This window comes from Saccostrea echinata, unplaced genomic scaffold (assembly GCF_033153115.1).
Source record: "Saccostrea echinata isolate AGI-Se365-2 ecotype Australia unplaced genomic scaffold, CSIRO_AGI_Sech_v1 ptg000054l, whole genome shotgun sequence".
Taxonomy (NCBI): domain Eukaryota; kingdom Metazoa; phylum Mollusca; class Bivalvia; order Ostreida; family Ostreidae; genus Saccostrea; species Saccostrea echinata.
The window spans coordinates 39,691,704-39,718,374 of record NW_026889803.1 but is presented as its reverse complement, the minus strand read 5'-3'; the positions used below and the strand labels follow the sequence as shown (position 1 = coordinate 39,718,374).

At 33.1% G+C, this 26,671-nt stretch overlaps 2 protein-coding genes across 4 annotated transcripts in view; one reads left to right on the top strand and one right to left on the bottom strand.

Moving 5' to 3' along the window:
- The window catches only part of LOC133206265 (WD repeat-containing protein 7-like), a 253,062-nt gene that overhangs the window by 205,975 nt on the left and 20,416 nt on the right, over positions 1 to 26,671 (bottom strand). For 2 of the 3 annotated variants that reach the window (XM_061342211.1, XM_061342212.1), the window contains one exon: positions 24,576 to 26,363. In XM_061342211.1, the coding sequence (XP_061198195.1) occupies positions 26,178 to 26,363 (186 nt within the window). In that variant the 3' untranslated portion in view covers positions 24,576 to 26,177. Of the gene's footprint in view, positions 1 to 24,575; positions 26,364 to 26,671 lie in introns of those variants that run through there. The other variant, XR_009723729.1, reaches the window with a different exon arrangement.
- Positions 12,076 to 22,076, top strand: LOC133206272 (ras-related protein Rab-2). Its single transcript, XM_061342223.1, has 8 exons — positions 12,076 to 12,211; positions 12,675 to 12,746; positions 12,993 to 13,060; positions 17,560 to 17,642; positions 18,979 to 19,071; positions 19,352 to 19,463; positions 19,714 to 19,782; positions 20,738 to 22,076. The coding sequence occupies exons 1-8, from the start codon at positions 12,166 to 12,168 to the stop codon at positions 20,828 to 20,830; spliced, it is 636 nt and encodes a 211-aa protein (XP_061198207.1). The 5' UTR covers positions 12,076 to 12,165; the 3' UTR covers positions 20,831 to 22,076.

Genomic DNA, 26,671 nt, shown 5'->3' with positions numbered 1-26,671 from the left:
AGTTACAGAGAATAATATTAATGCACTTAATTACAATTTTTTATGTATATATAATGTTCCTGTGTAACCTGATCAAGTTTCTATTCGGTAAAGGGTTGTAGAGATGCTTCCCCTTTGACTGAACATGAATACGTTGGCATAGTTCCCACTGCAAGACATTTGCAAGATATTGTTTAACCATAGGAAAGAGCAAGTTTACTGGATTTTGTTGGCAAACTAGTATCAATGTCTTGTCTGAAAAAAAAATGATGTAATCGGAAATATTCTTTTCGTGCAAATTGAGTTAAACCAATGTGATTATCCCTCCATTGTGCTTGTTTTTTTTTTTTAATTTGTTTGTTTGTTTGTTTGTTTGTTTTTTTTTTTGCAAAACTCTCCCCATGCTTCAAATACCCAAACTCTTGGACCAATGGATATATAATACCCTTTCACAAAGGTGATGACCCAAGTCACCCTACAAACTATAGAGGAACCACGATAATAAGAAACATATGTTAACTTTCAACTCTTTCTTAAACTCTCCATCGGACAAATTATTGAAATACAATATCATTAGCAAATACCAAATTGGTTTTATAAAGCATATAGGACATCTGATCATATGTTCATGCTGAAATCTCTTATTGAGAAATATTGTCATCAAGGAGGAAAGCTGTCTGCATGTTTCGTCCATTTCCGTAAAAGCCGTTGACACTGTCTTACATTATGATATAAAATCAAAACTATTCTTTAAATAGGAGTTAGAAGTAATTTTTACAATTTAATTGAAAATATGTACTAGTATTCCAAAAGGAGGTCACACAGATTTCCATATTATATTGATATAATAAAATCATTGTTATTATATTGGCATACATTAGAAAATTCTGATAACAATTTTCTTCTGTACAATGCATTTATTAATTCCATAGCGCTAAGCATGAGCGGAGACTCCTCGTTCTCTTGTATACTTGAATTTTTTAATATTTTAAAAATATCTGAAAATGCTTCCTCTTTGAGTCTATCTAAATTCAAAAATATTGATATTTTTACTTCAACTTAGAAACTACCTCTGTAATAATTTAATGTAACACTGGAAAGCACAACATCTTGCTCTGTATATATTTTACTTTATGCAGTTTTATTTTATCTCATAATTGATGCTTTCTTTGTCTATAATTGTATCTCTTTCATGCCTCTCTATGGGCCCTTGACTGGAAATAAACTATTGTCAATTTTCTATATCCCCACACAAAAATGTGCCGATGCTTGGAGAATATTCTGAAGGTGTCTTGAATTTCCAACAGTTTTCTTTGCATCAAACGCAACGAAAACATAGCCCCCCCCCCCCCATCTTAACTGTTAAAAAAGTTAAGATTTGGGGGGGGGGGGGCATGAGTGAAACATGTGCCATTGAAGATTATGCTTTATTATGTTTGCTACACACAGATAATTATGATAAAAATAAATATGTTTTCAGTTTTGCTTGTCAACACCGTGCAATTAACACATTGAATTCACTGTATGTATAGGGGAGTGTTCTGCAATTTTTGCATAATTGATCCGAGTTTTTCATGCTTAAAAACAAGTAAGGATATTTATTGTTGGTTAGCACCTAGCTTTGTTTGGTGAAGTATAGGTTACGAATATAGCAATGGTGGTTCTAAGATGTATTCCAGTACTACGTCTCCATCCTCAAGAGAGAGAGAGAGAGAGAACAAATAAATTTTTATTTTCCTACAGTTAACAGTATCTTTTCATAATATAGGACACGTGGTAATTCTATTTCCAAGTGCAGTTTTCTGTACGAAATCAAATCTCAGAGAAATGTGACCGAGCAATTTTGGTATCAACAAACATCTAATCTCCCCCTTCATATTTCACCCAACGTCTGGCATAATCTTCGACAGAATTCATAATAGAAATGAAGTTTTGTCGCCAATTGAAAGATCGGGCTCCCTGTATTTAGGACCTTTCAAAATGATAACTTTAAGGTCTTCATTTTCAACTCTATTTACATCACCAGTAATGACGTGCCCAGCAGGACTATATATTGTTTCTAACAATAACAACAGAAATTCCACTTGTCCCATGAGGGTAATGATCTATTTAAGTCATTGTGTTTCAAGGGTGCATGCACAGGTCATTTTGATCTGTCAAGTTTATGATTAATTAATTAATCAGTGTGTAGTTAATAAGACTATCTTAATCATTTCTGTAAGACCATCTCTGATGAAGCAGATCTATGCTTTTTATATTTTGTCGGATTGGTCAGAGGAATCCAGCTCCTTAATTGCAAGTGATATCGTCTGTCAACTTAAAATTGTTCTTGATGGCTAGCCTTTATTTTCAAAATTAATTTGCTATAAAGTTATCAAAATTAATCTGATATTGTATAATATAATATTTTTATTTTTCAACAAGCAGTATGCAAATGTCAAAGGCATGCAGTCTAATAATATCATTCATACAAAATTCAATGAACAAAGCTACATATTGGCCATTTGTGTAAATGTAATACAACCAGTTGAGAAATTATACATATGTACTATTTGTTCTTATTAATAACTAAAGCACATGAGATGCGCATTAAGCATTATGAATGGAAAAGTCTTTGAGATCTTTGTACCAAGGTTGACATGATTTTCTTCCATACACATTCATCTGTTTGTGATAATTAAACAATTTTAAAATATTTGACGGGCGTATCATGTGCCGCTGTGCTGCACTTCATTCTATGTCTCTAAGATTTGTCATATGGTGCTGCTAAGGGTCGCTATAGTCTAATTTTTAAAGCCTTGCAATTCCAATAAAAGGCGGGGATCAAATCTACCCTTAACAGCACAGTATGCCCACTCAATGTTTTTTTTTCAAAGGTGATTGTTGAACATTTGCCATATATAGGCACAACTTTTCAAGTTACGTCATATACGAGAAATCATGGTCAATGGTAGTCAATGGTAGTGATTGACTATCAAGAGGCCGGTCTGACATTTCTATTCTTTGATACAATTAACAGCATTGCAAATGAGGGTAATCTTATTAATTTTTAGTACGTCAGAAGGATGTTAAAACATCCTCTGCATTATGTTCCAATCACTGAAAACAACAAAACGTAAGTTAAACGTACGGCTATTCTAAATTTTATACAACCATTCTTCACGAAAAATTAAAACTAGGCTTTTTGATATCATAGAAAACTGCTTCTTCAATAAAAACGGAAATTTTCATATCTTGTGATTGGTCATTAACAAAATTACTTTGTTAAAAATCGCTCTGATTCTATAGACAAGTACTCTGAATTGATATCGAAAGGATGCTAGAGTTCTTCATTGACAATATCTATGTAGCCTTCGGAGATCAGGTATTCCGACAAACTTATGGAATTTTGAAAGTCACTAATTGTGCTCCTTTATCAGCCGAGCTGTTTTTATATTCCTATGAAGCAGAATTTATTCAAAAACTTATACATGAAAAGAAAAAAACGCTTGCTGTGGCCTTCAACTCCATATATCGGCGGTGTTTTATCATGCAGTTAACAATATTTACTTCCATTCATATGTCGACTGAATATATCCCATGAACTCGAAATAAAAGAAACCACAGAGTCTGACACATCTGTTTCATATTCGGATGTTTTATTGAATAAATACGATAAGGGCCAACTAACAACTAAATTGTATGACAAACAAGATGACTTCAGCTTTTTCATCTTCAAATTTATATAGTAATATTCCACTATCACCTGCATGTGGTGTTTATAAGTTTCCCAACAATACGTAGGGCTCAAGGCGGGTGTGACGGGTCGATAGGGGATGCCTATTTCTCTTAGGCACCTGATCCCACCACTGGAATTTCCGGGGCTCCGTGTTCTATGCCCTGTTCATTTTTTTTTTTTAGATCGGTCACTGTTCGTTATTTTCACCCTTTTCATTATCGCCAGGATGCAATTTTATGCCAGATTTCTTACCTTGACCTTTTGACCTGAAAATCAGCGGAGGTCTTCTTTAAGTCACTGGGGGTTATGATATAAAACTTCGTTGAAAAGAGTCGAGGAAAACTAGTTATCATTTGGAAACTATTTGTTCAATGCATGATTTCTGAATTTGACGTTTTGACATCAAAATCAAAAGGGATCTTCTTTAAGTCACTTGGAGATATGACATTTAATTTCAATGAAAAAGCTCAATGAAAACTAAATTTATCATCTGAAAACCATTTTCAGTGTTTTAATTACTGACTTTGACCTTTTACTTTTTTACTTCAAGATCAACAAAGATCTTTCTTTAGCCACAAGGAGTTGTGATAAGAAAAATTGATTGCAAAAGCTCAAAGGCTTTTTGAGATGTCATCCGGAAACCAATGTGTTATACATACAATGTATAAATTTCTGATCTTAACCTTTGACCTTTTGACCTCAAAATCAACAGAGGTTTTCTTTAGACCACAAGGAGTTCTGATTTAGCTCAAAGGCTTTTTGAGGTATCGTCCGGGAACGAACGTGTTATGCACAGTTGCGGAAAAGAAGAAACTCGATTCCATTAAAGATTATTTTCCTATTTAGAAATACCAGCAAATGCGTAGGACATGATGAATGACTTTCACAAATTGTAGTAAAATGTCATACTGATTTCTTTAATATCACGTATTTCATTTATTTCATTTCAGCTTTAACTACGTTCAAGTTTGCATTTAGTAATACGCTTAAAAATTTAGCATGCAAATGACTCAGGGGAAACCTTTGTGCTTTTGGCGCTTTGAACCTTCGTTTGTTGCTGTTGTGGCTTTATGTTTTGAGTTATTTTTTGTGGTGCAGCTGCAGGTGCACTGTGTTCAAGGTTGTAGCGACAAGGTCAGTCTATCTAATTCTCTTGAATGGACAACTCGATTACGTTTCAGATTTTGAATACACAATAATTAACTCTTGGAACAGAGTCAAGTGGAATTTATATATTAGTTTACATCCCTGGAAATGATGAAATCAACATCAGATAATGTAAATATCAAGTTTGATGCAAAGTGGTAACTGGGATTGTCATTTTGCATTTGGTACCTAGCATAAATCATTTATGTTATCTCCCCTTAAATAGGGGCTAAGCTAGCATATCGTTTAAGATCGTTGCGGCAACACGATCGTTCAAAACAGCCGCTACTTTGAATCTGGAATCCTGGGCAAATCAAGATTAGGAACTTTATATTAATGGAGGATTGATCCAAATTTTCCACTTTGGATTTGATATAAAAAAATCATATATTTGTTGAAAACACTGAGCTATTTGAGGGGCATTTTCTCTCAAATTACCTATTCGACAAACTCGAATGAAACTGCATTATTTCTATTTTGGGCATGAAGATGAGTTTTCTCACATCCTAATTTTTCCACAATTTATATGTAGAGACACAATGCCACTTATAAGTAAATGTTTAATTATATTTTATTCTTCCTTTTCATAAACAACTCGTTCCTTAAAACGAGATTTTATAAGGTTTACGTCGTCCATAAAAAAATTCAAGTTACAACATGAGTTGTCAAGCTAAAACCAAATGAATGTGCTAATGATGAACGTAATTAATATGACATTTCAAAATACTATAAAGGGTGGTGATAACTTAACTATTAAACATACACATGATTCAATACAATGTACAGAAACACTAAGTATATAAGCGAACCCTCTTCGACTACATTTTCACCGAGAAGACTAACTCCTGGAAAGTCCAGACCCGTTAGAAAATTAGAGAACAAAAGGACTTCTAGGTTTTCTTTGATGTGCAAGTTGCAAAGGGGACATATACTCCAAGAACAATATAGTATGTTCCGACAAAAAGACAGAAGTTTATCAGTTGCATCATCCGAAGACGTTTCACCAAACAGCACAGGGGCCCTGTTTGGAAGAGTTGAAATCTATGGTCAACACAAAGTCGGGAAAGAAACCTTGATGTCGTATATATTGTCAAAGAATTCCGATGTTTTATTGGATGACCTAGGTACTAATCCATTCTTTCAAGATACTTATTAATCAAAGAATTTGAAGAGTGGTTTTATAATGCATTTGTATTTTCAAAAGAAAACATTTGACAAATATTTCTGAGTTTATATTTAATTATATTTAATTTTTTTTAGGTTATTTCAATGTCAGTTTAAAGAATGCTGTTCTCCAATTGAAAAACATGGATCAACACTTAAACAAGGTGAGAGCAAACGTTATACTCGATATAGTACGAAATGGTTCTTGGTAAATCTCAAGTACAGCTAGGTTATACTAGTACTTTATACTAATACTAGTAGTTATAGTTCTTGTAATTGAAAATTCAATTTGAACTTTAAGTAGATTTCAGGATTTCTTAATTGCTTTCATTTCAGTCACCTAAAGGTCCTTTTGACAATGTTCCAGAAATTCAAGATCCGGATGTGTGCGTGGTGATGTTCTCGCTTCTAGATCGGGCTTCATTTCACTATGCAAAAAGGAAGGTACAGGATCTAAAACGTAGTTGCAATGAAAACGTTTCAATTGTTCTTGTGGGAAACAAATCAGATGTCATCCAAAACCGAAGAGTTACTCGTACAGGTATTCATCTTGATTGAAAAATCTTAACTAATTTGAGTTTCCAATAATCTTTTTTTTTTCATTTAAAAACACTAAATCATACATGAATGAAAATCACTTGACCTGAATTATGTGGGCAAAATGATTTCAAGAATAAATAACGACATTTACAAATATAAGTTATTGATATTGTTGAAGTAGGAAATTGCTTGAAAAGTAGAGATTTTTTTTCATGTTCGATTTTTTTAATTATTAATTTTACAGAAGCCTTCCATGTTGCAAGAATTTTTGGATGTCGTTACCTCGAGACCTCAATTATTAGTCAAAGGGAGGCCAATTTAGTCTTACGTGAAGTAATGGCCCTTATCCCACTCCAAAGCAGAAAGGCGACGACGATTTTTGGCAGCATACAGAAATGTGTTTTCAAGCGCTTTTTTGCCTCCGCGTCTTGAAAGTAGAACTCTCAAAACATTTGTTAAAAGGCTTTTCATGATTGTCTGTAGAATGTAAACTTAACACATACTGCTAGTATCTTTAATAAATACATGTGATATAATACAAATAATAACAACTAAACTTTATGATGAACGTGATGACTTTAACTTTCCGATCGTCATCTTCACTTCTTCATATACCAAATATACCATTATAACCTGCATATGAGGTTTATGTCTTCTAGCTGATTCGATACGCAAGAGCATGTTCTGCGTATACGAACAATGAATAAAACAAGACGAGTTATTGACAAATAAGTTGATTCAAGGATATCAGCCTGTCAGTCTCGTTCAAAGTCAACATTTCGCATACTGGTATTCTATGGTCGATACAATGACTATGTTAGTTAATACTAGGGCTGTATCTATCTATCTATCTATCTATCTATCTATCTATCTATCTATCTATCTATCTATATATATATATATATATATATATATATATATATATATATATATATATATATATATATATATATCAATATTCAATAATGTATCGTATCGAAAAAATAACTTTCAATACTTATCGGACAGGCAGTTTTACTTATAATTCTGTGAAAAAGTTGTGAATTTCAATTGCCAAATGTTATATTTTTTAAAACTGATCAATAATGATATAATCATTAAGGAGATAGCACATCTTAGATCATCTTCGCTAGCCAAGGGTTTCTGATACGCTACTCTCCTCATAAACTTATGAGGAGAGTAGCGTATCAGAAACCCTTGGCTAGCGAAGATGATCTTAGATAAATATTACATAATACATCGACAACTTTATTTTAAAAAGTTGATTAAAAAGTCGTTAAAAATTTGAATTTGAATTGTAATTTGTAATCACAGTGAGACAGGAACTTCGAAATGGCTTATAAACAATTAGTTTTTTTAAAAACTCATGCATTAAATGATTAATAAAACTTTTTTGATAGATTTGTTAAAAAAAATCCAATATATCGCATTATAAAATATCGTATCGTATCGAATTTTTTTGCTCAATACACAGCCCTAGAATTTATACACTTCATCGTTAAGTCGAATATTGACTGACTTTTTCATGCAAATTGTTAGACCATTATTTTCACACTTTTTCCGTTTACTTGATCATGACAAGGAGCACAGGCAGCTTTGATCGGTCGACAGGGGATGCTTACTCCTCCATTGCACCTGATCCTACCTCTGATGTCTTTAGAGATCCGTATTTGCTCTGCTCACAATTTGTATTATTTCAAGAGACTTTTGATTTTAATTACTGTTCGTTATCTTCATATTTCATCTTGATCATATATATTCTACATCATTCTATGTATTTTTTATTTATCTATTTACTAGTATTTATTTATTTAATAAACATTGCCTTCAAATATTTTATATAAACATTATACTCTTCCATCTGGATATACACTTTCACTTATATAAAATACATGCGATGACTTTATTTGTACATGTAAGTGTTTACTGTTTTAGTAGTTTTAATTTGTATATCACAAAAAAGAAAAACTCCAAATAATTTGGTAATGGTGTATACATGTATAGCTAGTTTTTTTGGCGGGGATATACTAGAGATCTTGGCCTATTTTGACGATTTATAAAAATTCATGAAAATAGAAATATAATTATATAACTGAGTACTTTCGTATATACGAGTTTCTTAAAAATTCTATCCCTATACATTCACATAGTATAGTCCAATACCCACGTATTAAAAACCTTTTTCAATCACTTGACATTTATTTTTCTAACAATTGTTCTCGTTTTATAATTTCCTTCGTTAATGTTTAATTTCTTTTATCGCTTAACTGTGCTTTCACAAGATCAGCAACTCTGAAGCGCCTACGTCTTTCCATGACGTCCCAACTTTTAAAAGTTTTCGTTCAGATTTTTACAGTTAAACCGTTTCTTCACAGATTTTCCTCGTCCGATACAGAGTCTCTGTCACTCAAATACCGCCTCTACTATTTACGCACACATGCACTACTCGCTTGTGGCATATTTTCTGATTCCTCCAACATTTTAGCGTTTATTCAGGATTTTCCCCGAGTATAACACAAAACTGCACCGTTATCTGCTGCTCCGTGACGTTCTACAACGTCATCGTTTTTGTCGTTTTCAATGTGCCTATCTTCTCAAATTGATTTCTTTTTACCGAAGCAAAATATTAAGCCAAAATTTGGAATAAGAATCAATGCAACAGTTCTTAATTTAACCGTCTAGGATTTTTTCGTTTTTGCTCCATTTTACAGAGAAGATGACTATATACAGACATTATTTAGTGTACTTGTTTGTAAATTACTAAATTTTGACCTGCGCCGCTATCCGATTTTTGCAGTTTTTAATTCTGGATAAGTTTTAAATAAATCATGATATTTTTGAAAAATTTAATACAAATCATTTAGATTTATTGTTAAAATATTTCTACCAAATGTGGATGACATATGACGTTAAATAAAAAAGATATGACAGAAGTCCACGAACTTTCCGAACAACTCTCGTATATAATTGAATATGCTTTGCAAGCATGATCAAGGAAACTTGGCTTATATGCTTTAGATGTTTTGGTTTTGGTTTAATTGTTGGTGAATATGCACAACGCTTTTGATTAAAGCATTGTTTCCTCAATACTTGAATGCATTTAAAAAAAAAACAAACAACTGTAACATTCACAATAATAATATATTCCAAATAAATGGAATAAGACTTACCAAGATTATATCCGCCAACTTAATGGTATACTTTGTAGACCCAAATGCGCCAGAGTTACCCTCAAACAAAAAAGGGCTAAGATACAGTATACCCCATTTAGGGGGAGGGATTTTTTTTTTTGTTTTTCGATTTTTTAAAAATGTTTTTAGATAAACAAGTTAGATAACAAGTACATGTTATTATACATCAAATTTCACTGAAAATTATACACTATCAAGGAATGTATCGTGTTTTTCAAACGGTATCCTTCCTGAACAAATAAGGAATGAGAAATAACAACATAATGGATATGACATTCAAATGAAGTACATAAACATGAGGTTGTTATTAGACGCAAAAGAGTCAAACAAAGCTATGATATAAACAAATAGAAATTTGACAGAAAATATTCCCAGTACAGGTTGATTTAAATTGGGATAAAAACCACAGAGAAAAAAATTACGAAATTCAAGGAATAAATAAGCCTTAAATTTTTTGCGATCGATTAATATCTTTATATTTTTTAATTGTGGATTTTTTTCTTTAAATATATACCCATTATTATAAATATTCATGAGAAGATAACGAACAGTAATCGTGCTCACATTCAATTTAAACAATACAATCTGAGAACAGAGCGAACACAGACCTCTGTAAACATCAAAATGGGATCAAGTGCCATGGAGGAGTAAGCATCCCATGTCGACATACCAAATTTCAAAATCATGCGAATTATGCCCATGATTTCATAACATATCCCACTTTCAGGCGAAAGTCTCATGTTTGCAGGTCCATCTATTACAAACACATTTTTTGTGGTGAAAATTTAAGAAAAATATATATTTTGCCTTTGCCAAAATTTCAATTAATGTCTCAATTTTCCTGGATCAGCGCCCTTCTTGATCCAGTTTTAGTACAAGTTTTCAAGTATCGTGGAGGGAGCACAAGGGTCCTAAATCAGTAATATCCATATAAATCGGTGGCATTTCCTTTTGAGCAGGGGCAGTTTAACATCAACAAATTGATGTGTTTGTTAAGATATCAGCTTACAGTGAGTGGTAGAAAACTGAAGAAGCTCCAGACGCTGATCCAGGATTTTTTTCCGGGGGGGGGGGGGGTCCACCCTAATCCAAAAACAAAATTCCAAACCAGAATCTTGTTCACAAGCAAAAATAAATAAATAGATAAATAAAATAATAATAATTAAATGATTTTTTAAAAAACTAAACTCCTTTCCCAAACATGGAAAACCTATTTGGTGGTGGTGAATGTGTCTGTGTGTGTTGGGGAAGGGGGGGGGGGGGGCTTCCTTCACTTATTATGTTTGACTCTTCTTAACATCTTAACAGGGGTCCACGTTTTTTTAGATGGCGTCCATTGTCATTTTTTGTGACTTTACTATTTACATTTATTAAATCCGCAAATTCCAGGAGGGGTGTCCGACCCCACCCACCCTCTACCCCACCTCTAGATACGCGCATGAGTTCAAAGAAAACGCATTCATGAAGATTTGACATTGTTTGAAAAAACGTTAATTTGGATAAATATCAGGTGAAAATGCTATTATATCCTTTTTTTTTAATAATGCGATCAAAAGAAAAATTCCGGGGGGGGGGGGATTATAGTAACCGGGATCACAGTGATAGTATGGGGGAGTTCCTGACTCTGATAGGGGACAGGGTTCCACTTAAAGCTTTTCAGGGGTGAGTATCTGATAGGAGACATCTCTACATATGATTGTCATTTGATGATCAAAGAATAGTTAGCAGGCCCACATAGAGAATCCAAAAAAACATTGTATATGTATGTGCTCTGTGTGCATATTTTACTAACGGTTAGTCGCATATTATTAGATGGTAAATAAAATTTACAGTAAATTCAGTTAAATATATTTTCAAAATATATATTTTAAATCAATTTGAAAAATAAAAAGAGAAGTGCTTCATCTGTAAGCATTTCTGGTCAGAGCTGACCAGTGTTTGTCAAGTGGACGCAGTGTAGAAATGAGCTTTTGCCCCTTGTGCAGTTTACGCCCCAGAACAAGTTTTACAGTATTCATCACTTTCATAAAAATAACATAACTATGGAAATATTCTGTATTTATTTTCTTTATTTTAATTAAATTAATAGAGTTAAAACTATGCAACTCATTCGATCATTTGTACAGTGCTGCATGCTGAAAAAAAAAAGAACTTTAACCGGTAATATTTGATAAATTATAAGAACCTTCAAAGAAAAACTTCATTCATTTTCCGTCAACTTTTCTCATTTTTTTTCTGTAATTTACACCAAGACTGGGTTAAGTAATCGATTCTACCCAATCGCCAAGAAAAATAAAACGGATTAGTCTCGGGATTCATTTAGAATTTAGAATCTCTTCCACGTATTAGAACTTCCGGTGTTCTCGTGACGTCAAACTTTTTTTCATCAACAAATCGAGGATCTACGCCAATAATTAGAAGCAGAAGATGTCATATGCATACCTTTTCAAGTATATTATAATAGGAGATACAGGTAATATATTTTTATTTTATTTTTTATCAACATATCTGTGATATCCCTTGTAATATAGTAGAGAAGACAAAGCTTAAGTTAGACACAGAAGTTCCATTATGATGCCATTGATTGCAAGATTATTGATTTTAGCTTCAAAATGGCTGTCCCCTAAATGAGATATAAACCCAGTGAAAATCATTTTCATAAATGAATTAAAAGTACACAAAAATTAACTACTGAGTGAGGTAAATATTTATCTATTATGCAAGTGATATAGTTCATATTCCAAATTTTGATATTCCAGTGTCTGAATCAATCCTTGCTTTGTTTGAAGGGAAGCTTGCTTCTGCAAATAATCCGTAACATACCACAATAAATGATATACTATTCAATGCTGAATTTCATAGACTTGTTTTGATATGACATGTTTTATTTTACATTATTTTTTTTGAGTCATGTGACTGTACATGTATTGTTTCAGGAGTGGGGAAGTCATGTCTTCTGCTTCAGTTCACAGACAAAAGATTTCAACCTGTCCATGACTTAACAATAGGTAATTCATTTGTTTATTTCACTGGTTTATAAATAGCAACTGCAAGAATTACGTGCATCTATATAATCAAACACTTAACACATACTCCTAGCTAAGTTTGATGTCACAAGGAAATTAATTTAAGTGGTCATGAATTTGAAGTATTCTTATTGTAAATATGTCACTATCAAATTATTGTTATGATTACTTACTGTATTGAGTTTTGCAGCAGATTTTAAGGTACAGATGTATATGTATTAATTATAGGTGTGGAATTTGGAGCTCGAATGATAACTATAGATGGAAAACAAATAAAACTACAGATCTGGGATACAGTAAGTTTACTGAGTCTGAGTATTTGGAATTGAAGTACATTTAGCTTATATTTCTCTGCATCCCATTTTTTTATTTTGGTCATGTAGAAATGAAAATGTCCAGGTGTTAGCCTGTGGTCATTCATCATGTTCACGCTGTATTGATTATTTACAAAAGATTGTGGATTACACACTGTGTGATTGACCAAAATTGATTTTCAAAGACAGATGTTTTTCACATGTTCTTGACAAGTAAGGAGTTCATGCTTCTCTGCTTTATTGTTAAAATGATAAGAAACATTGATATATGCAAATTTACAATACTTAAGAACAAAGTAATTTAGTATCTGTCTTTATTTTTGTCTGTTTGTTGTTGTTTTGTTTTTTAAATATTTTCCTAAAAAAAAAGTCTTGGGGAGGGAATGAAAAACTTAGAATTTCACTTGCCACATCCCTTTTAATTTTAATACGTTGTCCTAGTATTTCTTTTTTTTTTTATATCTAGTTATAACGAGTTATAGTATTAAGATTTCTGTGTCTCAAGATAAGTCACGATTGTTAGAATATATCCCATAAAATCTAGCAAAATGAAGAGTATTCCTATCAGCATGATTTTAGAGAATGCAAATGAAGTTGCGTTGAAAATAACTATATTAAATTAATCAAAACAAACCTTTTTGAGCTTGTACTGGCATGTTGCATCCAACCAAAATTAATCTGTATAAGTGAAAACTTCAGCAAATTTTCTCTACATTTGTTCTTGCTTCAGTTTGTCATTGATAAATTTGTTCTGTATACAAAAAAATAGCTTTAGTTTGCTTTGTTTTAAAAAAAAAAGGAGGGGGCTAAATGTCAATTAACCCTTAAGGTTTTATGCACAGTAACTCCACATATTGGGTCTGGCTGAATTGATGCTCACCTACATGTAGGGTTTCAGTTTAGAAGTTGTGCTTTGTAACTTAAACTTAATCATACAAACTAAATAACGAAATTATATGTAGTATTATACATGTGTTATTGTTTAGAAAGCATAACAATTGAACTTATTATCTTGAACATCATCTCAAATCATATCATGGATACATTAAAGTAAGCTTACAGTCCCAACCTATTTTTAGCTCACCTGAGTTGAAGGCTCAAGTGAGCTTTTCTGATCGAAGGGTCTCTGGCATCCATCTGTTGTCTGTGAACTTTTCACATTTTTCGACTTTTCAAGAACAACTGGGATAATTTCAACCAAACTTGCCACAAAGTATCCTTGGGAGATGGGGATTCAAGTTTGTTCAAATGAAGATTCATGTCCTCTTCCAAGGGGAGGTAATTAAGAATTAGTGAAAATTTAATGTTTTTAGAAATCATCTTCTCGGGAACCACATGGCCAGAAGATATGATACTTAATGGAAGCGTCCTCAGGTAGTGTAGATTCAAAATTGTTCTAATCATGGCCCTTGGTGGTAGGGTGAGGCCACATTAGGCAATCAAAGTTTTAGAAAGAAATATATAGAAAAAAAATCTTTAAAAGTTTTCTTAAGAACCACTGGCCGGAAGAGTTGAAATTTATGTGAAAGCGTCATTACATAAATTAAATTCAAGTTTGTTCAGATCATGACCCCCAAGCTAGGGTGGGACCACAATAGGTGATCAAAGTTTTACATTGGAATATATAGGAAAAAATCTCATCAGGAATAGCAAAGGCATTAATTGTCACATTTATATGGAAGCATCCTCTGGTAGTGTAGATTCAATTTTGTTCAAATCATGGTAGAATTGGACCATAATAGACAAGGTTTTACATAGGAATACATTGTATATAGGAAAAAAATCTTTAAAGATCTTCTTCTTAAGAACAGAAATGGCATGAGTAGACATACTAATACATGTATTGAAGCACCCTTAAGTAGCTTGGTTTCAAGATTTTAGCTCATTTTAGCCAAAAGCTTCTTCTCAAGAACCAAACTTGGCACAAAGCATTCTTGGGTAAAGGGGATTCCAAATTGTTCAAATGAAGGGAATGCCTCCTTCCAAGGGAAAATATTCAAGAAAAGGCAAAAATAGAGTGGGGTCATAAAAAATATTCACCTTAAGAACCACTGGACCAGAAGAGATGAAACTTAATTGAAAGCTTTTTGAGGTAGTGTAGATTCCAAATTGTTCAAATCATGGGCCGAAGGGGTAGGGTGGGTCCACAATAGGGAATCAAAGTTTTTCTTTGAAATATATATGAAAAATCTTTAAAAATTATCTTCTCAAGAACAACAAAGCTATGATTAGTCATATTGATACAAAAGCATCCTCAGCTATTTTAGATTCAAGTTTGATCAATATGCCCCCCCCCCCTCCTTTCGGGTAGGGTGGGGCCACATTTGGCCATCAGAGTTTTACAAAGGAATATATAGGGGGAAATTCACAGATCTTCTTCTCAAGAACAGCAGGGCCATGTTTAGTCAAATTAATATAGAAACAACCTCAGGTAGTGTTGATTCAAGTTAGTTCAAATCATGACATCCCATCCCCAACCCCGGGGGTAGGATGGGACCACATTTGGCAATCAAAGTTTTACAAAGGAATAAATAGAAATAAATAACTTTACAAATCTTCTCAAGAACAGCAAAGTAATTTGTCATATTAATATGGAAGCATCCTCAGGTAGTGATGATCAAGTTTGTTCAAATTATGGCCCCTGGGGATAGAGTGGGGCCACAACAAGGAATCAATTTTACATTGGTATACATATGTATAGGGGGTGGGGGTCTTGATGGAAGTACAGCAGAGCCAACGTGACTCATGTGAGCATTGTAGCCCATGGGCCTCTTGTTGAATTATGAATCTTTGGGGTAGGATGGTGTCACAATGGGTGATAAAATTTTTACATAGGAATGGATAGGGGGAAAAATCTTCTGATGAAGAACAGTATGGCCATAGTGACTAGGATGATCAGTGTGGCTCACGGAGACATGGGCCTCTTGTGATTTTTTTTTTTCCTGTGCAAGTTTGTTTATATGGGACTTCTAAATAATGCTTGGTTAAAAAAATACATTGTATGTGTAATACATGTAATTAGTGTAAACATAACTTTTTAAACTTGCTTGTGTACCAAAATAATTTATAATAATTTATAATTTAAAATAATTTATAACAAAAATTTATTTCAAAATTTTGAAGATTTAGAAAATAAAATGTGTCAGCTGATTTAAGTAATTATGATAGTAGGAATTTGGTTTGAAAAGACTGTTTTTAACTTGGCCTTCTGATACCACACTTCATGATAGCTAAATGTGAATATGCTAATTGTACTATATTTAGATGTAGAAGGTTAGGTGGTTGAGCCACTCCAGCTAATACATGTACATACTACCAAATATACATGACTGTATTGTTAAGACAGTCATAGGGTTGTGGAGAGTATGACCATTCACAACTTAAGTTTTTGGCTAAAAACCAACACTAATCGACTTTGAACCTTTACACTGACATGACTAAGACTAGTGAGAGCACAAAAGACAATCTTAATGTTCACTCATGCCTTAATGACATCTTTAGAATTTATTCTAATACTGGAAATTAAGTTCAACAAGTTATGCAAATGAGATATGTGAAGATAACAGTGATCAATCTTAAAGAAACCTACAAACAATACAAATCTGAACAGGGCATAAAACAGGGATCCTCTGGAAATTCCATGATGGGATCAGGTGCCTAGAAGGAGAAGGCATCCTCTGTCGACTGATCACACCCGCCATGAGCCTTACCTATTGATCAGGTTCACAGAAACGAACATTATAGTTACACATGTACTAGAAAAGAAGCTTTGAAGCCTTTGATCATAATCATGAGAGTGGTAAAGCAGATCTGTTTTAAAGAGCACTGGACACAAATATTCCTCTCTCTACAATTTTTCTCGTCCCCCAAGTGTCAGTGTCACAGGGATGGACTGTAGTTACACATTATTTTTATTTCAGTGACAATTTTAAGTCGACAAGAGTTGAACTATTCTTGATACGGCTGCAGGAATACTCAGTCTACAAGCTTTTATGGGTATAAAGCAAAAACAAAAAATTAATATGATATTGTACATGGCCAGAGTTTGAATGCATTTACAGGTAATGCAGATCTGTAGTTTAAGAACAGAGGTGAATTGTCATCTTTTTCCATGCAAATACTTGTTTACTATTATAAGGATGCAAAACACATTCACATTTGTCAGTTATTCAAGTTTTGGTGACCAAAACTACTATACCTATAAAGCAGTCAGTTTTGATGTATAAGGTAGTCAGTTTTGGTGGCCATCAAAGTAGTCAAGTATTGTGTCATGGCTACTTGTAATATGTTTGTATCTATAAATACACCACGGTGCTGATTTCATCGATACTCCAAAAGAACATGATGCTGTGGTACCACTCATTTCAAAACAAGTCAGCAAACAAAGGGGTAAAAGGCAATCAACTATGCACTATAACGTTTATTTGAAAATTACCAAGCTTGATGATTTTATTATATGAATGTGAATTTCCTTTTTGTAGGCAGGACAGGAGTCATTCCGCTCCATCACAAGGTCGTACTACAGAGGTGCAGCGGGAGCATTGTTAGTGTACGACATCACAAGGTAACTTAAAACTAAAAAATTTGCATGGATTCAAAATCTAAAATACTGTAATATGAAAAAAATTCTACAGTGTCAAAGTTTTTTTTTTTAAAAAAAGGGGGGGGGGGGGTATGAAAAAATGTTATGAAGTACCAGTGTAAATATAAAAATGCTCAAAATGGGTCTATCTGACTGAGGGAAATCTCTGTCATCTGTAAAATTATTAAAAAAAATTTAACTCCTCTAGTATCACTGGACTAAATCAGCCAAACTTGGCAAAAAGCATCCTTAGTAAAGAGGAATTCAAATTGATTGAAGTGAATGGCCATGCTACCTTTTAGTTGAGAATGATCAAGTATAAGTTAAAATTGTTAGGGGTTAAAATGTTAAGAATCACTGGACTAGAAAAGACTGAGCTTATTTTTTGAAATCTTCCCTATTGAGTGAAGATTGATATTTGTCCAATTATAGTCCCTTTGGGGGGGGGGGGGGGGGGGCAAAAGTTCAATGTTTTTTGTTGGAATATACAAGATAATTTTTTTTGTAATAAAAATTCTTCTCAAGAGTAGTAGCTTATCCATTTGTCAATTTCAAAGGTAAACATGCTTTTATACTGAAGGTTTAAAGTTGCTCAAATCATGGCCCCTTAGTGCTAGCAAGGGGCTACAACAGAGGTAAATTGAAAAGTGTTACATAAGAATTTATTGCCTCATAAAACCAAAACATAAATACTTTAAATCATTTGAAGTCTTATTTGTACTCCAATATAGCCTCCATCTTTCAAGTTCTTTATAGAGTTTTATGACTATAACAGTTCAGTTACATAAGAAAATCAGTTAAAAAACTAATTTCTAAGACATGAAATCTGATGAAAAATGGCAGACATTCAATCAATCACAAAAATAGGTGATCATTCCTATGTAGTGTAGAATCAAAGTTTGAACATTTCATCGTCCCTTGAGGCTAGGATGGAGTCACAGTAGGGTAGCAAAGTTTTACACAGAAGTATTTAGAGCTTTTGCAACAACAAAGCAATGATTTACGAACTTGACATTAAGCATTTAAGCCTCAAAATACTGTAAAAGTTAAATTGTTGAAATCATGGATTTTATGTTGATGTTTACAAATAAGAGTTTTTTATTTATTTACATGTACATGTCTCATATACATATACAATTATGTATTTTGTCAGAAAGATTAAAATAAGGTATTTAATAAAATTAAAATGGTGGCCCATGGGCCTTTTCTTATTAAACTGACACAGATAAAAGTAATATACATGTATTATTATTCTAATATGAAGGAAAAGCAATGGATCAGATGAAAATGTTATTGTACCAATTGCATTGTTTACTAGGCGTGATACATTCAACCACCTGACTACTTGGCTGGAGGATGCTCGTCAACATTCCAACTCCAACATGGTCATCATGTTAATCGGTAACAAAAGGTTAGTTTTGGAGGAAAAGTTAACAAGTTAAGGGTTGGATGAAATTCTCTACGTTTTCTTGATAAGGAAGCAAATTCTTGTAGAAAAATGAAATGAACAAACTGAACATCATAAAGTTAAATCACAATGTTAAAATAAGCAAGTCTTTAAGGAAGTTTACATGACACAGCCATTTGAATAGAAGGAAAATGTCTGTAAAAAATGAAAATATTTATGATCATTATCTGAGAAATATATTTGTCCTGTGGTAAATATAGAGTTTTTTTTTTGTATGAATCAGTGACTTGGAGGCCAGAAGAGATGTGAAGAAAGAAGAGGGTGAGGCATTTGCCAGAGAACATGGCCTTATCTTCATGGAGACTTCTGCTAAAACAGCAGCCAATGTAGAAGAGGTCAGTATAATATTTCTCTTCAGGATATTTATCAGATATACATGTACATACCCACCTATTTCATCAATCTAATTTTTTTTTGGGGGGGGGGGGAGGAGGGGGGTATTTTTTACTGTGAAGTATATATGCTATTCACTTTTACTTTGTGAATATTTTCTTTTGCAGTCTAATTTTTTTTTTGGGGGGGGGGTATTTTTTACTGTGAGGTATATATGGTATTTACTTTTACTTTGTTCACTTTTTTGTGCAGGCTTTTATAAATACAGCCAAAGAAATTTATCAAAAGATTCAGGATGGTGTGTTTGATATAAATAATGAGGTATGTATAAAAATTTCATTGAAAAAAAGAGACACTTTTGTATGTATTTTTTATATTATACACATGTCACAGACTCACACATTTTAAATACTTTTGTGTTAGATCAACACTTGTTGCACATGTCACAAACTGTGTCCTGAAAAAAAAGAATACACTCAACTTAGTATTCATTATTATTCATCCACTGATGTATGATATTTGCTAATTAACTGATAAAACTACAAGTACCACTTTTAGTTTCTGCATGTATTAAACATTTCAATAATACATATCTGCATTATAGTCTTTTGTTTATTCTGAGCATTCTGTTAGTTCAACTTTGGTTTGAGACAGTTGCTTTATGGACACTTGTCTCCCTAATTGATTATAAAGGGCCACCTTAAGGGTTAGCCCTGGTTTAAAATCACATGCACACACACTGGAATGAGCTACACATTAAGCAATTTTGACAAAACAAAAGCAGTTTGTAATGGAATGTACATGTATTGAGTTCCAGAACTTCAAAATATTTATTACATGTATAGTGTATATTCACTCCAAAAATTACAAATGAATTTGTGTGTTTTTACTGTTCATTCCATTATCTCTACATTCATATACGTGTTACTTTAACATCTGGTTGGACAACTGACCCTCTGGGTTAACCTTGAGGCAGTCCTTTGGTATCACTATCTGTGCTTACACAAATGACTGCTAAAGCCCAGACACATAAAACTCCATGCATGAATGACCATCTATATGAAACGCATAAAATTCAAAGTGTGTTTTTTTTCTATTTAATTATTTGTTGTTTTTTTTATTTTTTGTTAATAATATATCTTTAAGACTCTTATACTTCGAGAGATTTTTTTTTTAACTCAAACACTGATTTATGTTAGAAATATGTAGTACATGAATGAGGGAGAAAAAACAGAGAGAGACCAAATCAGACTAGAACATTTTCTGATTAATTTAGGCCAATGGTATAAAGATTGGACCTCAGCATTCCCCAAGCCCTAGCTTGCCCTCCTCGTCAGGTGGTGGATCCCAGGGAGGTGGATGCTGTTAAGGCTAAGAAATCCTTCCCAGTTGAAAAGGGAAGCAACCACAAAGGAAAACTCAAATTCTGTCGGCATTTGGGAATATTCTGATCACATTTTTACACAGTGGAAAATTATTACAGGAAAAGTTATTGTGGCTTTTTTTTGTTTGAAATCCAAGTTTTTGATATTATTTTTATCTATGAAAAAAAATATACTGCTGTTAAAGAGAAATAATATCAATTCATATGAAGTATATAACATTTCACTTAGTATCTTCTCCTATATTTCTCATGATAATATTTTTTACTGTTATGTTTTTTTATTTGACTCTTTATACCTATGATAGATTTATTTCATTTCCCAAGAAAAGGTTTCATTGTGAAAAATAATGGGTGTGTCATGAAGTAACATGTAAAATGTTACAATATTCCTTTTAAAAATAAAATTTCAGACACCAAGTAGGAAAGAAATCTGAGTATGTTTGAATGGTGTATGTGATAAATTTCACCTGACAAAAGAGGTGAAATGAGTATGGTAAATGTATGTGAGTTAAAAAATGTTTTATTTATGGTTGTAAAATGTGGTTTATGTATATAGATTTTATTTCATAGTCATTAATATATGTGTTTATCTTTTTTCTCTATGTTAAACCAATGCTATCTATAATTGCAATATTTCATTTTTGCAAAACAATTGACTAAAAAACTTCAAATCATGCTCTCATTTTGTGCAATTTGTAAGTTTACTTTCATTAGCTGTATACAATAGTTAACATACAACAAGAATCAGACAACGCTAAATACAATACAAGGTTTAATTGCTTTTTCAAAAAGCACATAATCAGATGACTGGTTATACATTAAAAACTTTGTATTAGTTTCCTTTGATAATTACTGTGTTTACTGCAGATACATGTAGTACGGTAAATACCCACAAATACATGTACTTCTATCTTGAAACTTACAACACTATTAGGGACATGTATATGTGCAAAAAATGGGAGAAAAATTTTCTGATGTTGAATTACACATTTTTATAGATCTACAATGAACAAAGTGACATCTCTGACATTAAGATTAAAATTATGCATTAAGTAAAAATTCTCAATCACATACATTGTACTTCAATGCCAAATAATGTTCTTTTTATCTAGCGTTGTCTGGTAAAAATTAGCAGTGTATAATGTCCTCTTTGTTGTACAGTTCATTGTGAATTATAGATTCAAACTTCTACATGCAAAAAGTAAATTAAAGGCTATGTAATGTGAAGAAATCTGTTTTTATTTTACTTCATACTAAAGAATGGTTGAAATGTTCTTGGGAAAAACTAACAATGATGGCAAAGTACAGATTTCTATTTGTATATGTGTAATGGGAGAGGAGAAAAATGTGATGCATTAGACCGGGATTTGAATCTCCAATCAGGTGCACTACCAACTGAGATATCTGGCCATCGGAGATTGAACCTGTCTGACTGCCACATTTCTCCCTCTTTAAAGGTCTTAGGCTTCTGAATACACCAACCCAGGCTCTTCCCTGGCAGGTCTTTCACCCGTCACTTCCAGGGCATGGTAAAGACAGTCGAACCTCATTATCTCAAACCCGATGGGACCAAGAAAATACTTCAAGATATCCAAGGGCTCGAGATATCCAGGGTAAAATACTTAAGGAATAAGCAATTGGGACTTCCATATCACTTGGAAATATCCGTGGTATTCGAAATATCAGTGTTTAAGATAACGAAGTTTAACTGTATTTAGTTATGGAGTCTTGTAACTGTATTAAGTAAATTAACCAGTTACCTGAAATTGAGCAGCCTTCATCTGCATTAATTGACGTATTCTGAGCCGTTTGAAGTGGACGCATGCCCACAGATCCTGGGTTACTACGCTTTTCAATAAAATGGAGTTGGCGGGTCTGATTCAGGGTAGTTTCCCGAAATACATCAACTTAATCTGGAGTTAATTAGGCCTAACATGCAAAAACTAATCATATTTTGGTAATGAATGTTCCTTGGTGTTACTGTGAAAAAAGATACATTGTAGTAGATCAAGTTAGTTCCCTCAAAATGCTCACAAGTTTACATAACCAAGTGTGGATGTGATGAGCTGCTTATCAGGAAGAAGGGTAAAGTATGGACCTGCCCTGAGAGTGTCTCATTTGCCCTTGATATTCTAGTGTGCATGCAGTTTTCTTGTGCACTCTTGATAGTAACTAAATGTAACCTTGATGAATCCAGAATGCGCTTTCCTGGATCTGCAGTAAAGCTGGGGTTTTTCCTTGGAAAAAAAAAATCAAGAATAAGAGGCCCAAGGGCCTTGAATCGCTCTTCTGATAAACTGTACAACCTATCACTTCTATTTGAAGCCTCTAAGTATCCTGTCTATTTAGATAAACCCTTGAAATTCCAAAGGTAAGTCATCATGACCTATATATTAGATGAAACACTCCGAGAACCCAAGATGATTCTAAGCCAATCACTACCTGAGAGTTGGTCATGGTGACCTACTTATCACTTGTCATTCTCTGAGGACCCAAGATGCATCAACTAAGTTTGATGATTTTGAAAAAGAATGGCTGCAAAATTTAAAAAGTAGGTCACCGTGACCTACTTTTGAATCAACATGATATGAGGTCCTTGGATGCATCAATTGACAAGATTTGATGATCCTAGTCCTTATAGTAAGCAAAATATCAACATTTTAATAAAATATAATTTTTGGTCAACTTTGAAGTGACCTTGAGACCACGCCCTTTGCCCCAGGGTAAATCCCCATGCAAATTTTAATCTACAACATCCTTTTGTGTAAGTTTGGTGATAATCTGCCCAGTGGTTCTTAATTGAGAAGAAGATTTGTTAGCAACCAGTACTTTTGTTTCTATTTTCCTAATTATCTCCCCCTTGTTTAAGGGTCACAACCCTAGTTTTAGTATAAACGGGAGCCCTTGGGCCAAGGATACCCTGTGACAAATTTGACAATTGACCAAGGGATTCTCGAGTTATGGCCCATATTCTAAAACGTTTATGCACACTGCACAAATGGCCATAGCATTAGCTCTTAGAACCTTTGGCTCAGAAGAGCTAAAAATCAAGATCATTTTATAACACACCATATGCATCCCAATGTAGCAAATTCTGAAGTTAGATGTCTTTTTTAATGCCGCATATGCCCCACCATAAATACGGCTAAGGCTTATAGTGTTCTTCATGTCTGTCTCCCATTCTTCTGTCTTTCCATTCGCATTTAGCTAGGTTTCAAAGAAACGGTTCCAAATATGTGAACCAAGATTCATGCAATGATGCATATTGTAAAAAGCTATTCAACTGGCATAATTTTCTGACCTTAAACATCCCTAATACCTCACTATTTCTATATTGTGTTTAGCTCAGTTTCAAACAAAAAATAAAACAAAGGAAAATCTCAAACATTTTCCTGCTATCCAGATTCTGTCTAATCCCACCAATTTTCATGGAACCAGTGGTATCTGGCTGGACAAATTATACTGTATAATGTTATGGAATGGTTAACTCTAGAAATGGTAAAATTATGGTAACCCTTGATAAAAAAAAACACCAGCTTTGTTACCACAAAAACTAAATTTTTATTTAATATAATAAGGTGTCAGCAACCACCCCCTCCCAACCCTGGACTGGTTCATTAATTTTTCTCCTCATAAATCATGTGATCATAGGACATAGATCGTATGTAATATAGATAATTGTAGATTGATGTATTCACATATACAACTGCTAAATGAACAAGTTATACACTAAATTTTTAAATAATTTATTGCACCTCCATTTATTTTTACAATTACCTCTACTGACAATTTACAAAGTGCAAAATGACTAGATTTTAAGCCACTTCCTACCTGTATGTTAACATCTACATACAAGACACTCAAGAAATAGAAGGAAGCAGCTGTGAGCTACATAAATAAAAGTGTCTATATATGTTCTATCCACATGACACAGGTGGGTTTATTGAAGCATTATACTACTTGTATCACAGATTTTTGAGAACATCACACTGCTATACAGTAAACAGTTTTGACGATTTTAAAACCATTACTTAAGATACATGTACACTCAAACAGTTGATAAAATAGCATCAGTTCTAATACATTTTAAGGAATGTAATCAAAGACTTTAATAAATTGTATGAAAAAGTCAAGAAATGTCATCACTATAATCATACTAGTACCATGATGTGTTTTTGTATACATGTATAAAAAAAATTTGTAACTATAACATTGCTGAGTTTAATGAACAGTTAGTTTACAGGTCTTAGGTTTAATGCAAACATTTACATACATATATACATATTTAAAATAAATATACATGTATTACCATAATATCCAATTTACTTAACCACTTTACATGAATTTATTTCAATAAAACCACAGAGGAGATGGAATAAAACAGAAAAAAATATTAAATGTAATATGTTCATACATGTTCTAATACATGTACATGTATCTGCCATTATTCTATTTTTGAAATGCCCAGAGCACTTAGCCCAGAGGGCTTACTTGGTAGAATATGGTGAAATGTATGGAGTACATGTAAATTCACTACTACTTTTTGCAAAACTAATGTTTCTGTTCTGGTGCCAAGTACAGGTGTACATGTACATGTTATACTGCTGATGTTTCTCCATCACTAAGTTACAACTCCAACACAAAGAAAGACAGACTCACAGAAACAGTAATCCATCCATACCACCCAAATAGAACCACCCTTGCAAACTTACTACATATACCTGGCATTTACATTTTGCCGAAAAAAACCCTTTTGAGGCACCATTTTGATACACTGTACATAATTATATTATTTTCTTTATCTCAGACTCAATACACTGATTCTTACATATACAATACATTGTATCTATTGCTCTAAAATTTTCATTATACATGTTTATAAAAGTACTTTTTTCTGACCAATGACTAGGCCTAAGAAGAAATATGATTGTTTACTATTTCATACTACATGTATTAGAAAATAGGGTTGGTAGGTAGGAATTGTTTTCATTTTCTTAATATTTTTTTCCATATTAAGAGGCATATCTATGAAATACAATCTTTTAAAGACAGTTTTGAACTCTCTTCCACCCCCCCCCCCCCCCAAAATTTTTTTTTATTACAATATACCCAACAAACTGTTAATTTGAAGGTAAACATATAAACATGCAATTTCTGAATATTACCATTAAAAAATATATTTGGGTCAGTGTGTATAAAATTATGGTCAGTCGGGTAACTGTAAACTAACATATTGTTTTCTTAAGCCTCATTTTTTTTTAATTCAAAACCACATGGACAAGTATGAACAGACAATAACTTATACTAAGTACTGTATATACCAAGTTCTACATTAAACTGAATATTTTCTTTCCTTTCCATCTACTGTCAACATAACAATTGTACGATTGTCCACCCAAACTAAGCGGACAAGTTTCAGGAGATTGGTCAGGTTTGTGACTGGAATGGGAGGGGTAGCGGTCTGTTTGACACACTTCATCTGCTGTGATCCAATCCCAAACAGTGAAGAGGAGGCCGTCTGTGACAATATCAAAGAGAGAAGCATCAGTGATTTATCCAATATACATGTAATATATAAAAGTTAAGATATTCAATACCATACATGTTAACCTACTGTGATGAAAAAGAGGGAGATTCAGACCTCAAAAAAGGTAGCATAGAAAAGGATTTTGTGGAAATGCAGTAGATTTTTTAATAAAAGCAATAGGCAGGAAAATGAGAACAAGAGGCCCATGGGCCACAACGCTCACCTGAGTCAATATGGCCCTGCTGTTCTTTGTCAGCAGATTTCTTCTTCTATATATTCATACGTAAAGCTTTGATCAA

What these genes read in the sequence shown, in the direction of transcription:
- LOC133206272 (XM_061342223.1), top strand. Translation starts at nt 12,166, where the DNA reads ATGTCATATGCATACCTTTTCAAGTATATTATAATAGGAGATACAG. An exon ending in AACTACAGATCTGGGATACA is followed by an intron (nt 13,061 to 17,559) that starts GTAAGTTTACTG and finishes TCCTTTTTGTAG; the next exon opens with GCAGGACAGGAGTCATTCCG. An exon ending in TTAGTGTACGACATCACAAG is followed by an intron (nt 17,643 to 18,978) that starts GTAACTTAAAAC and finishes ATTGTTTACTAG; the next exon opens with GCGTGATACATTCAACCACC.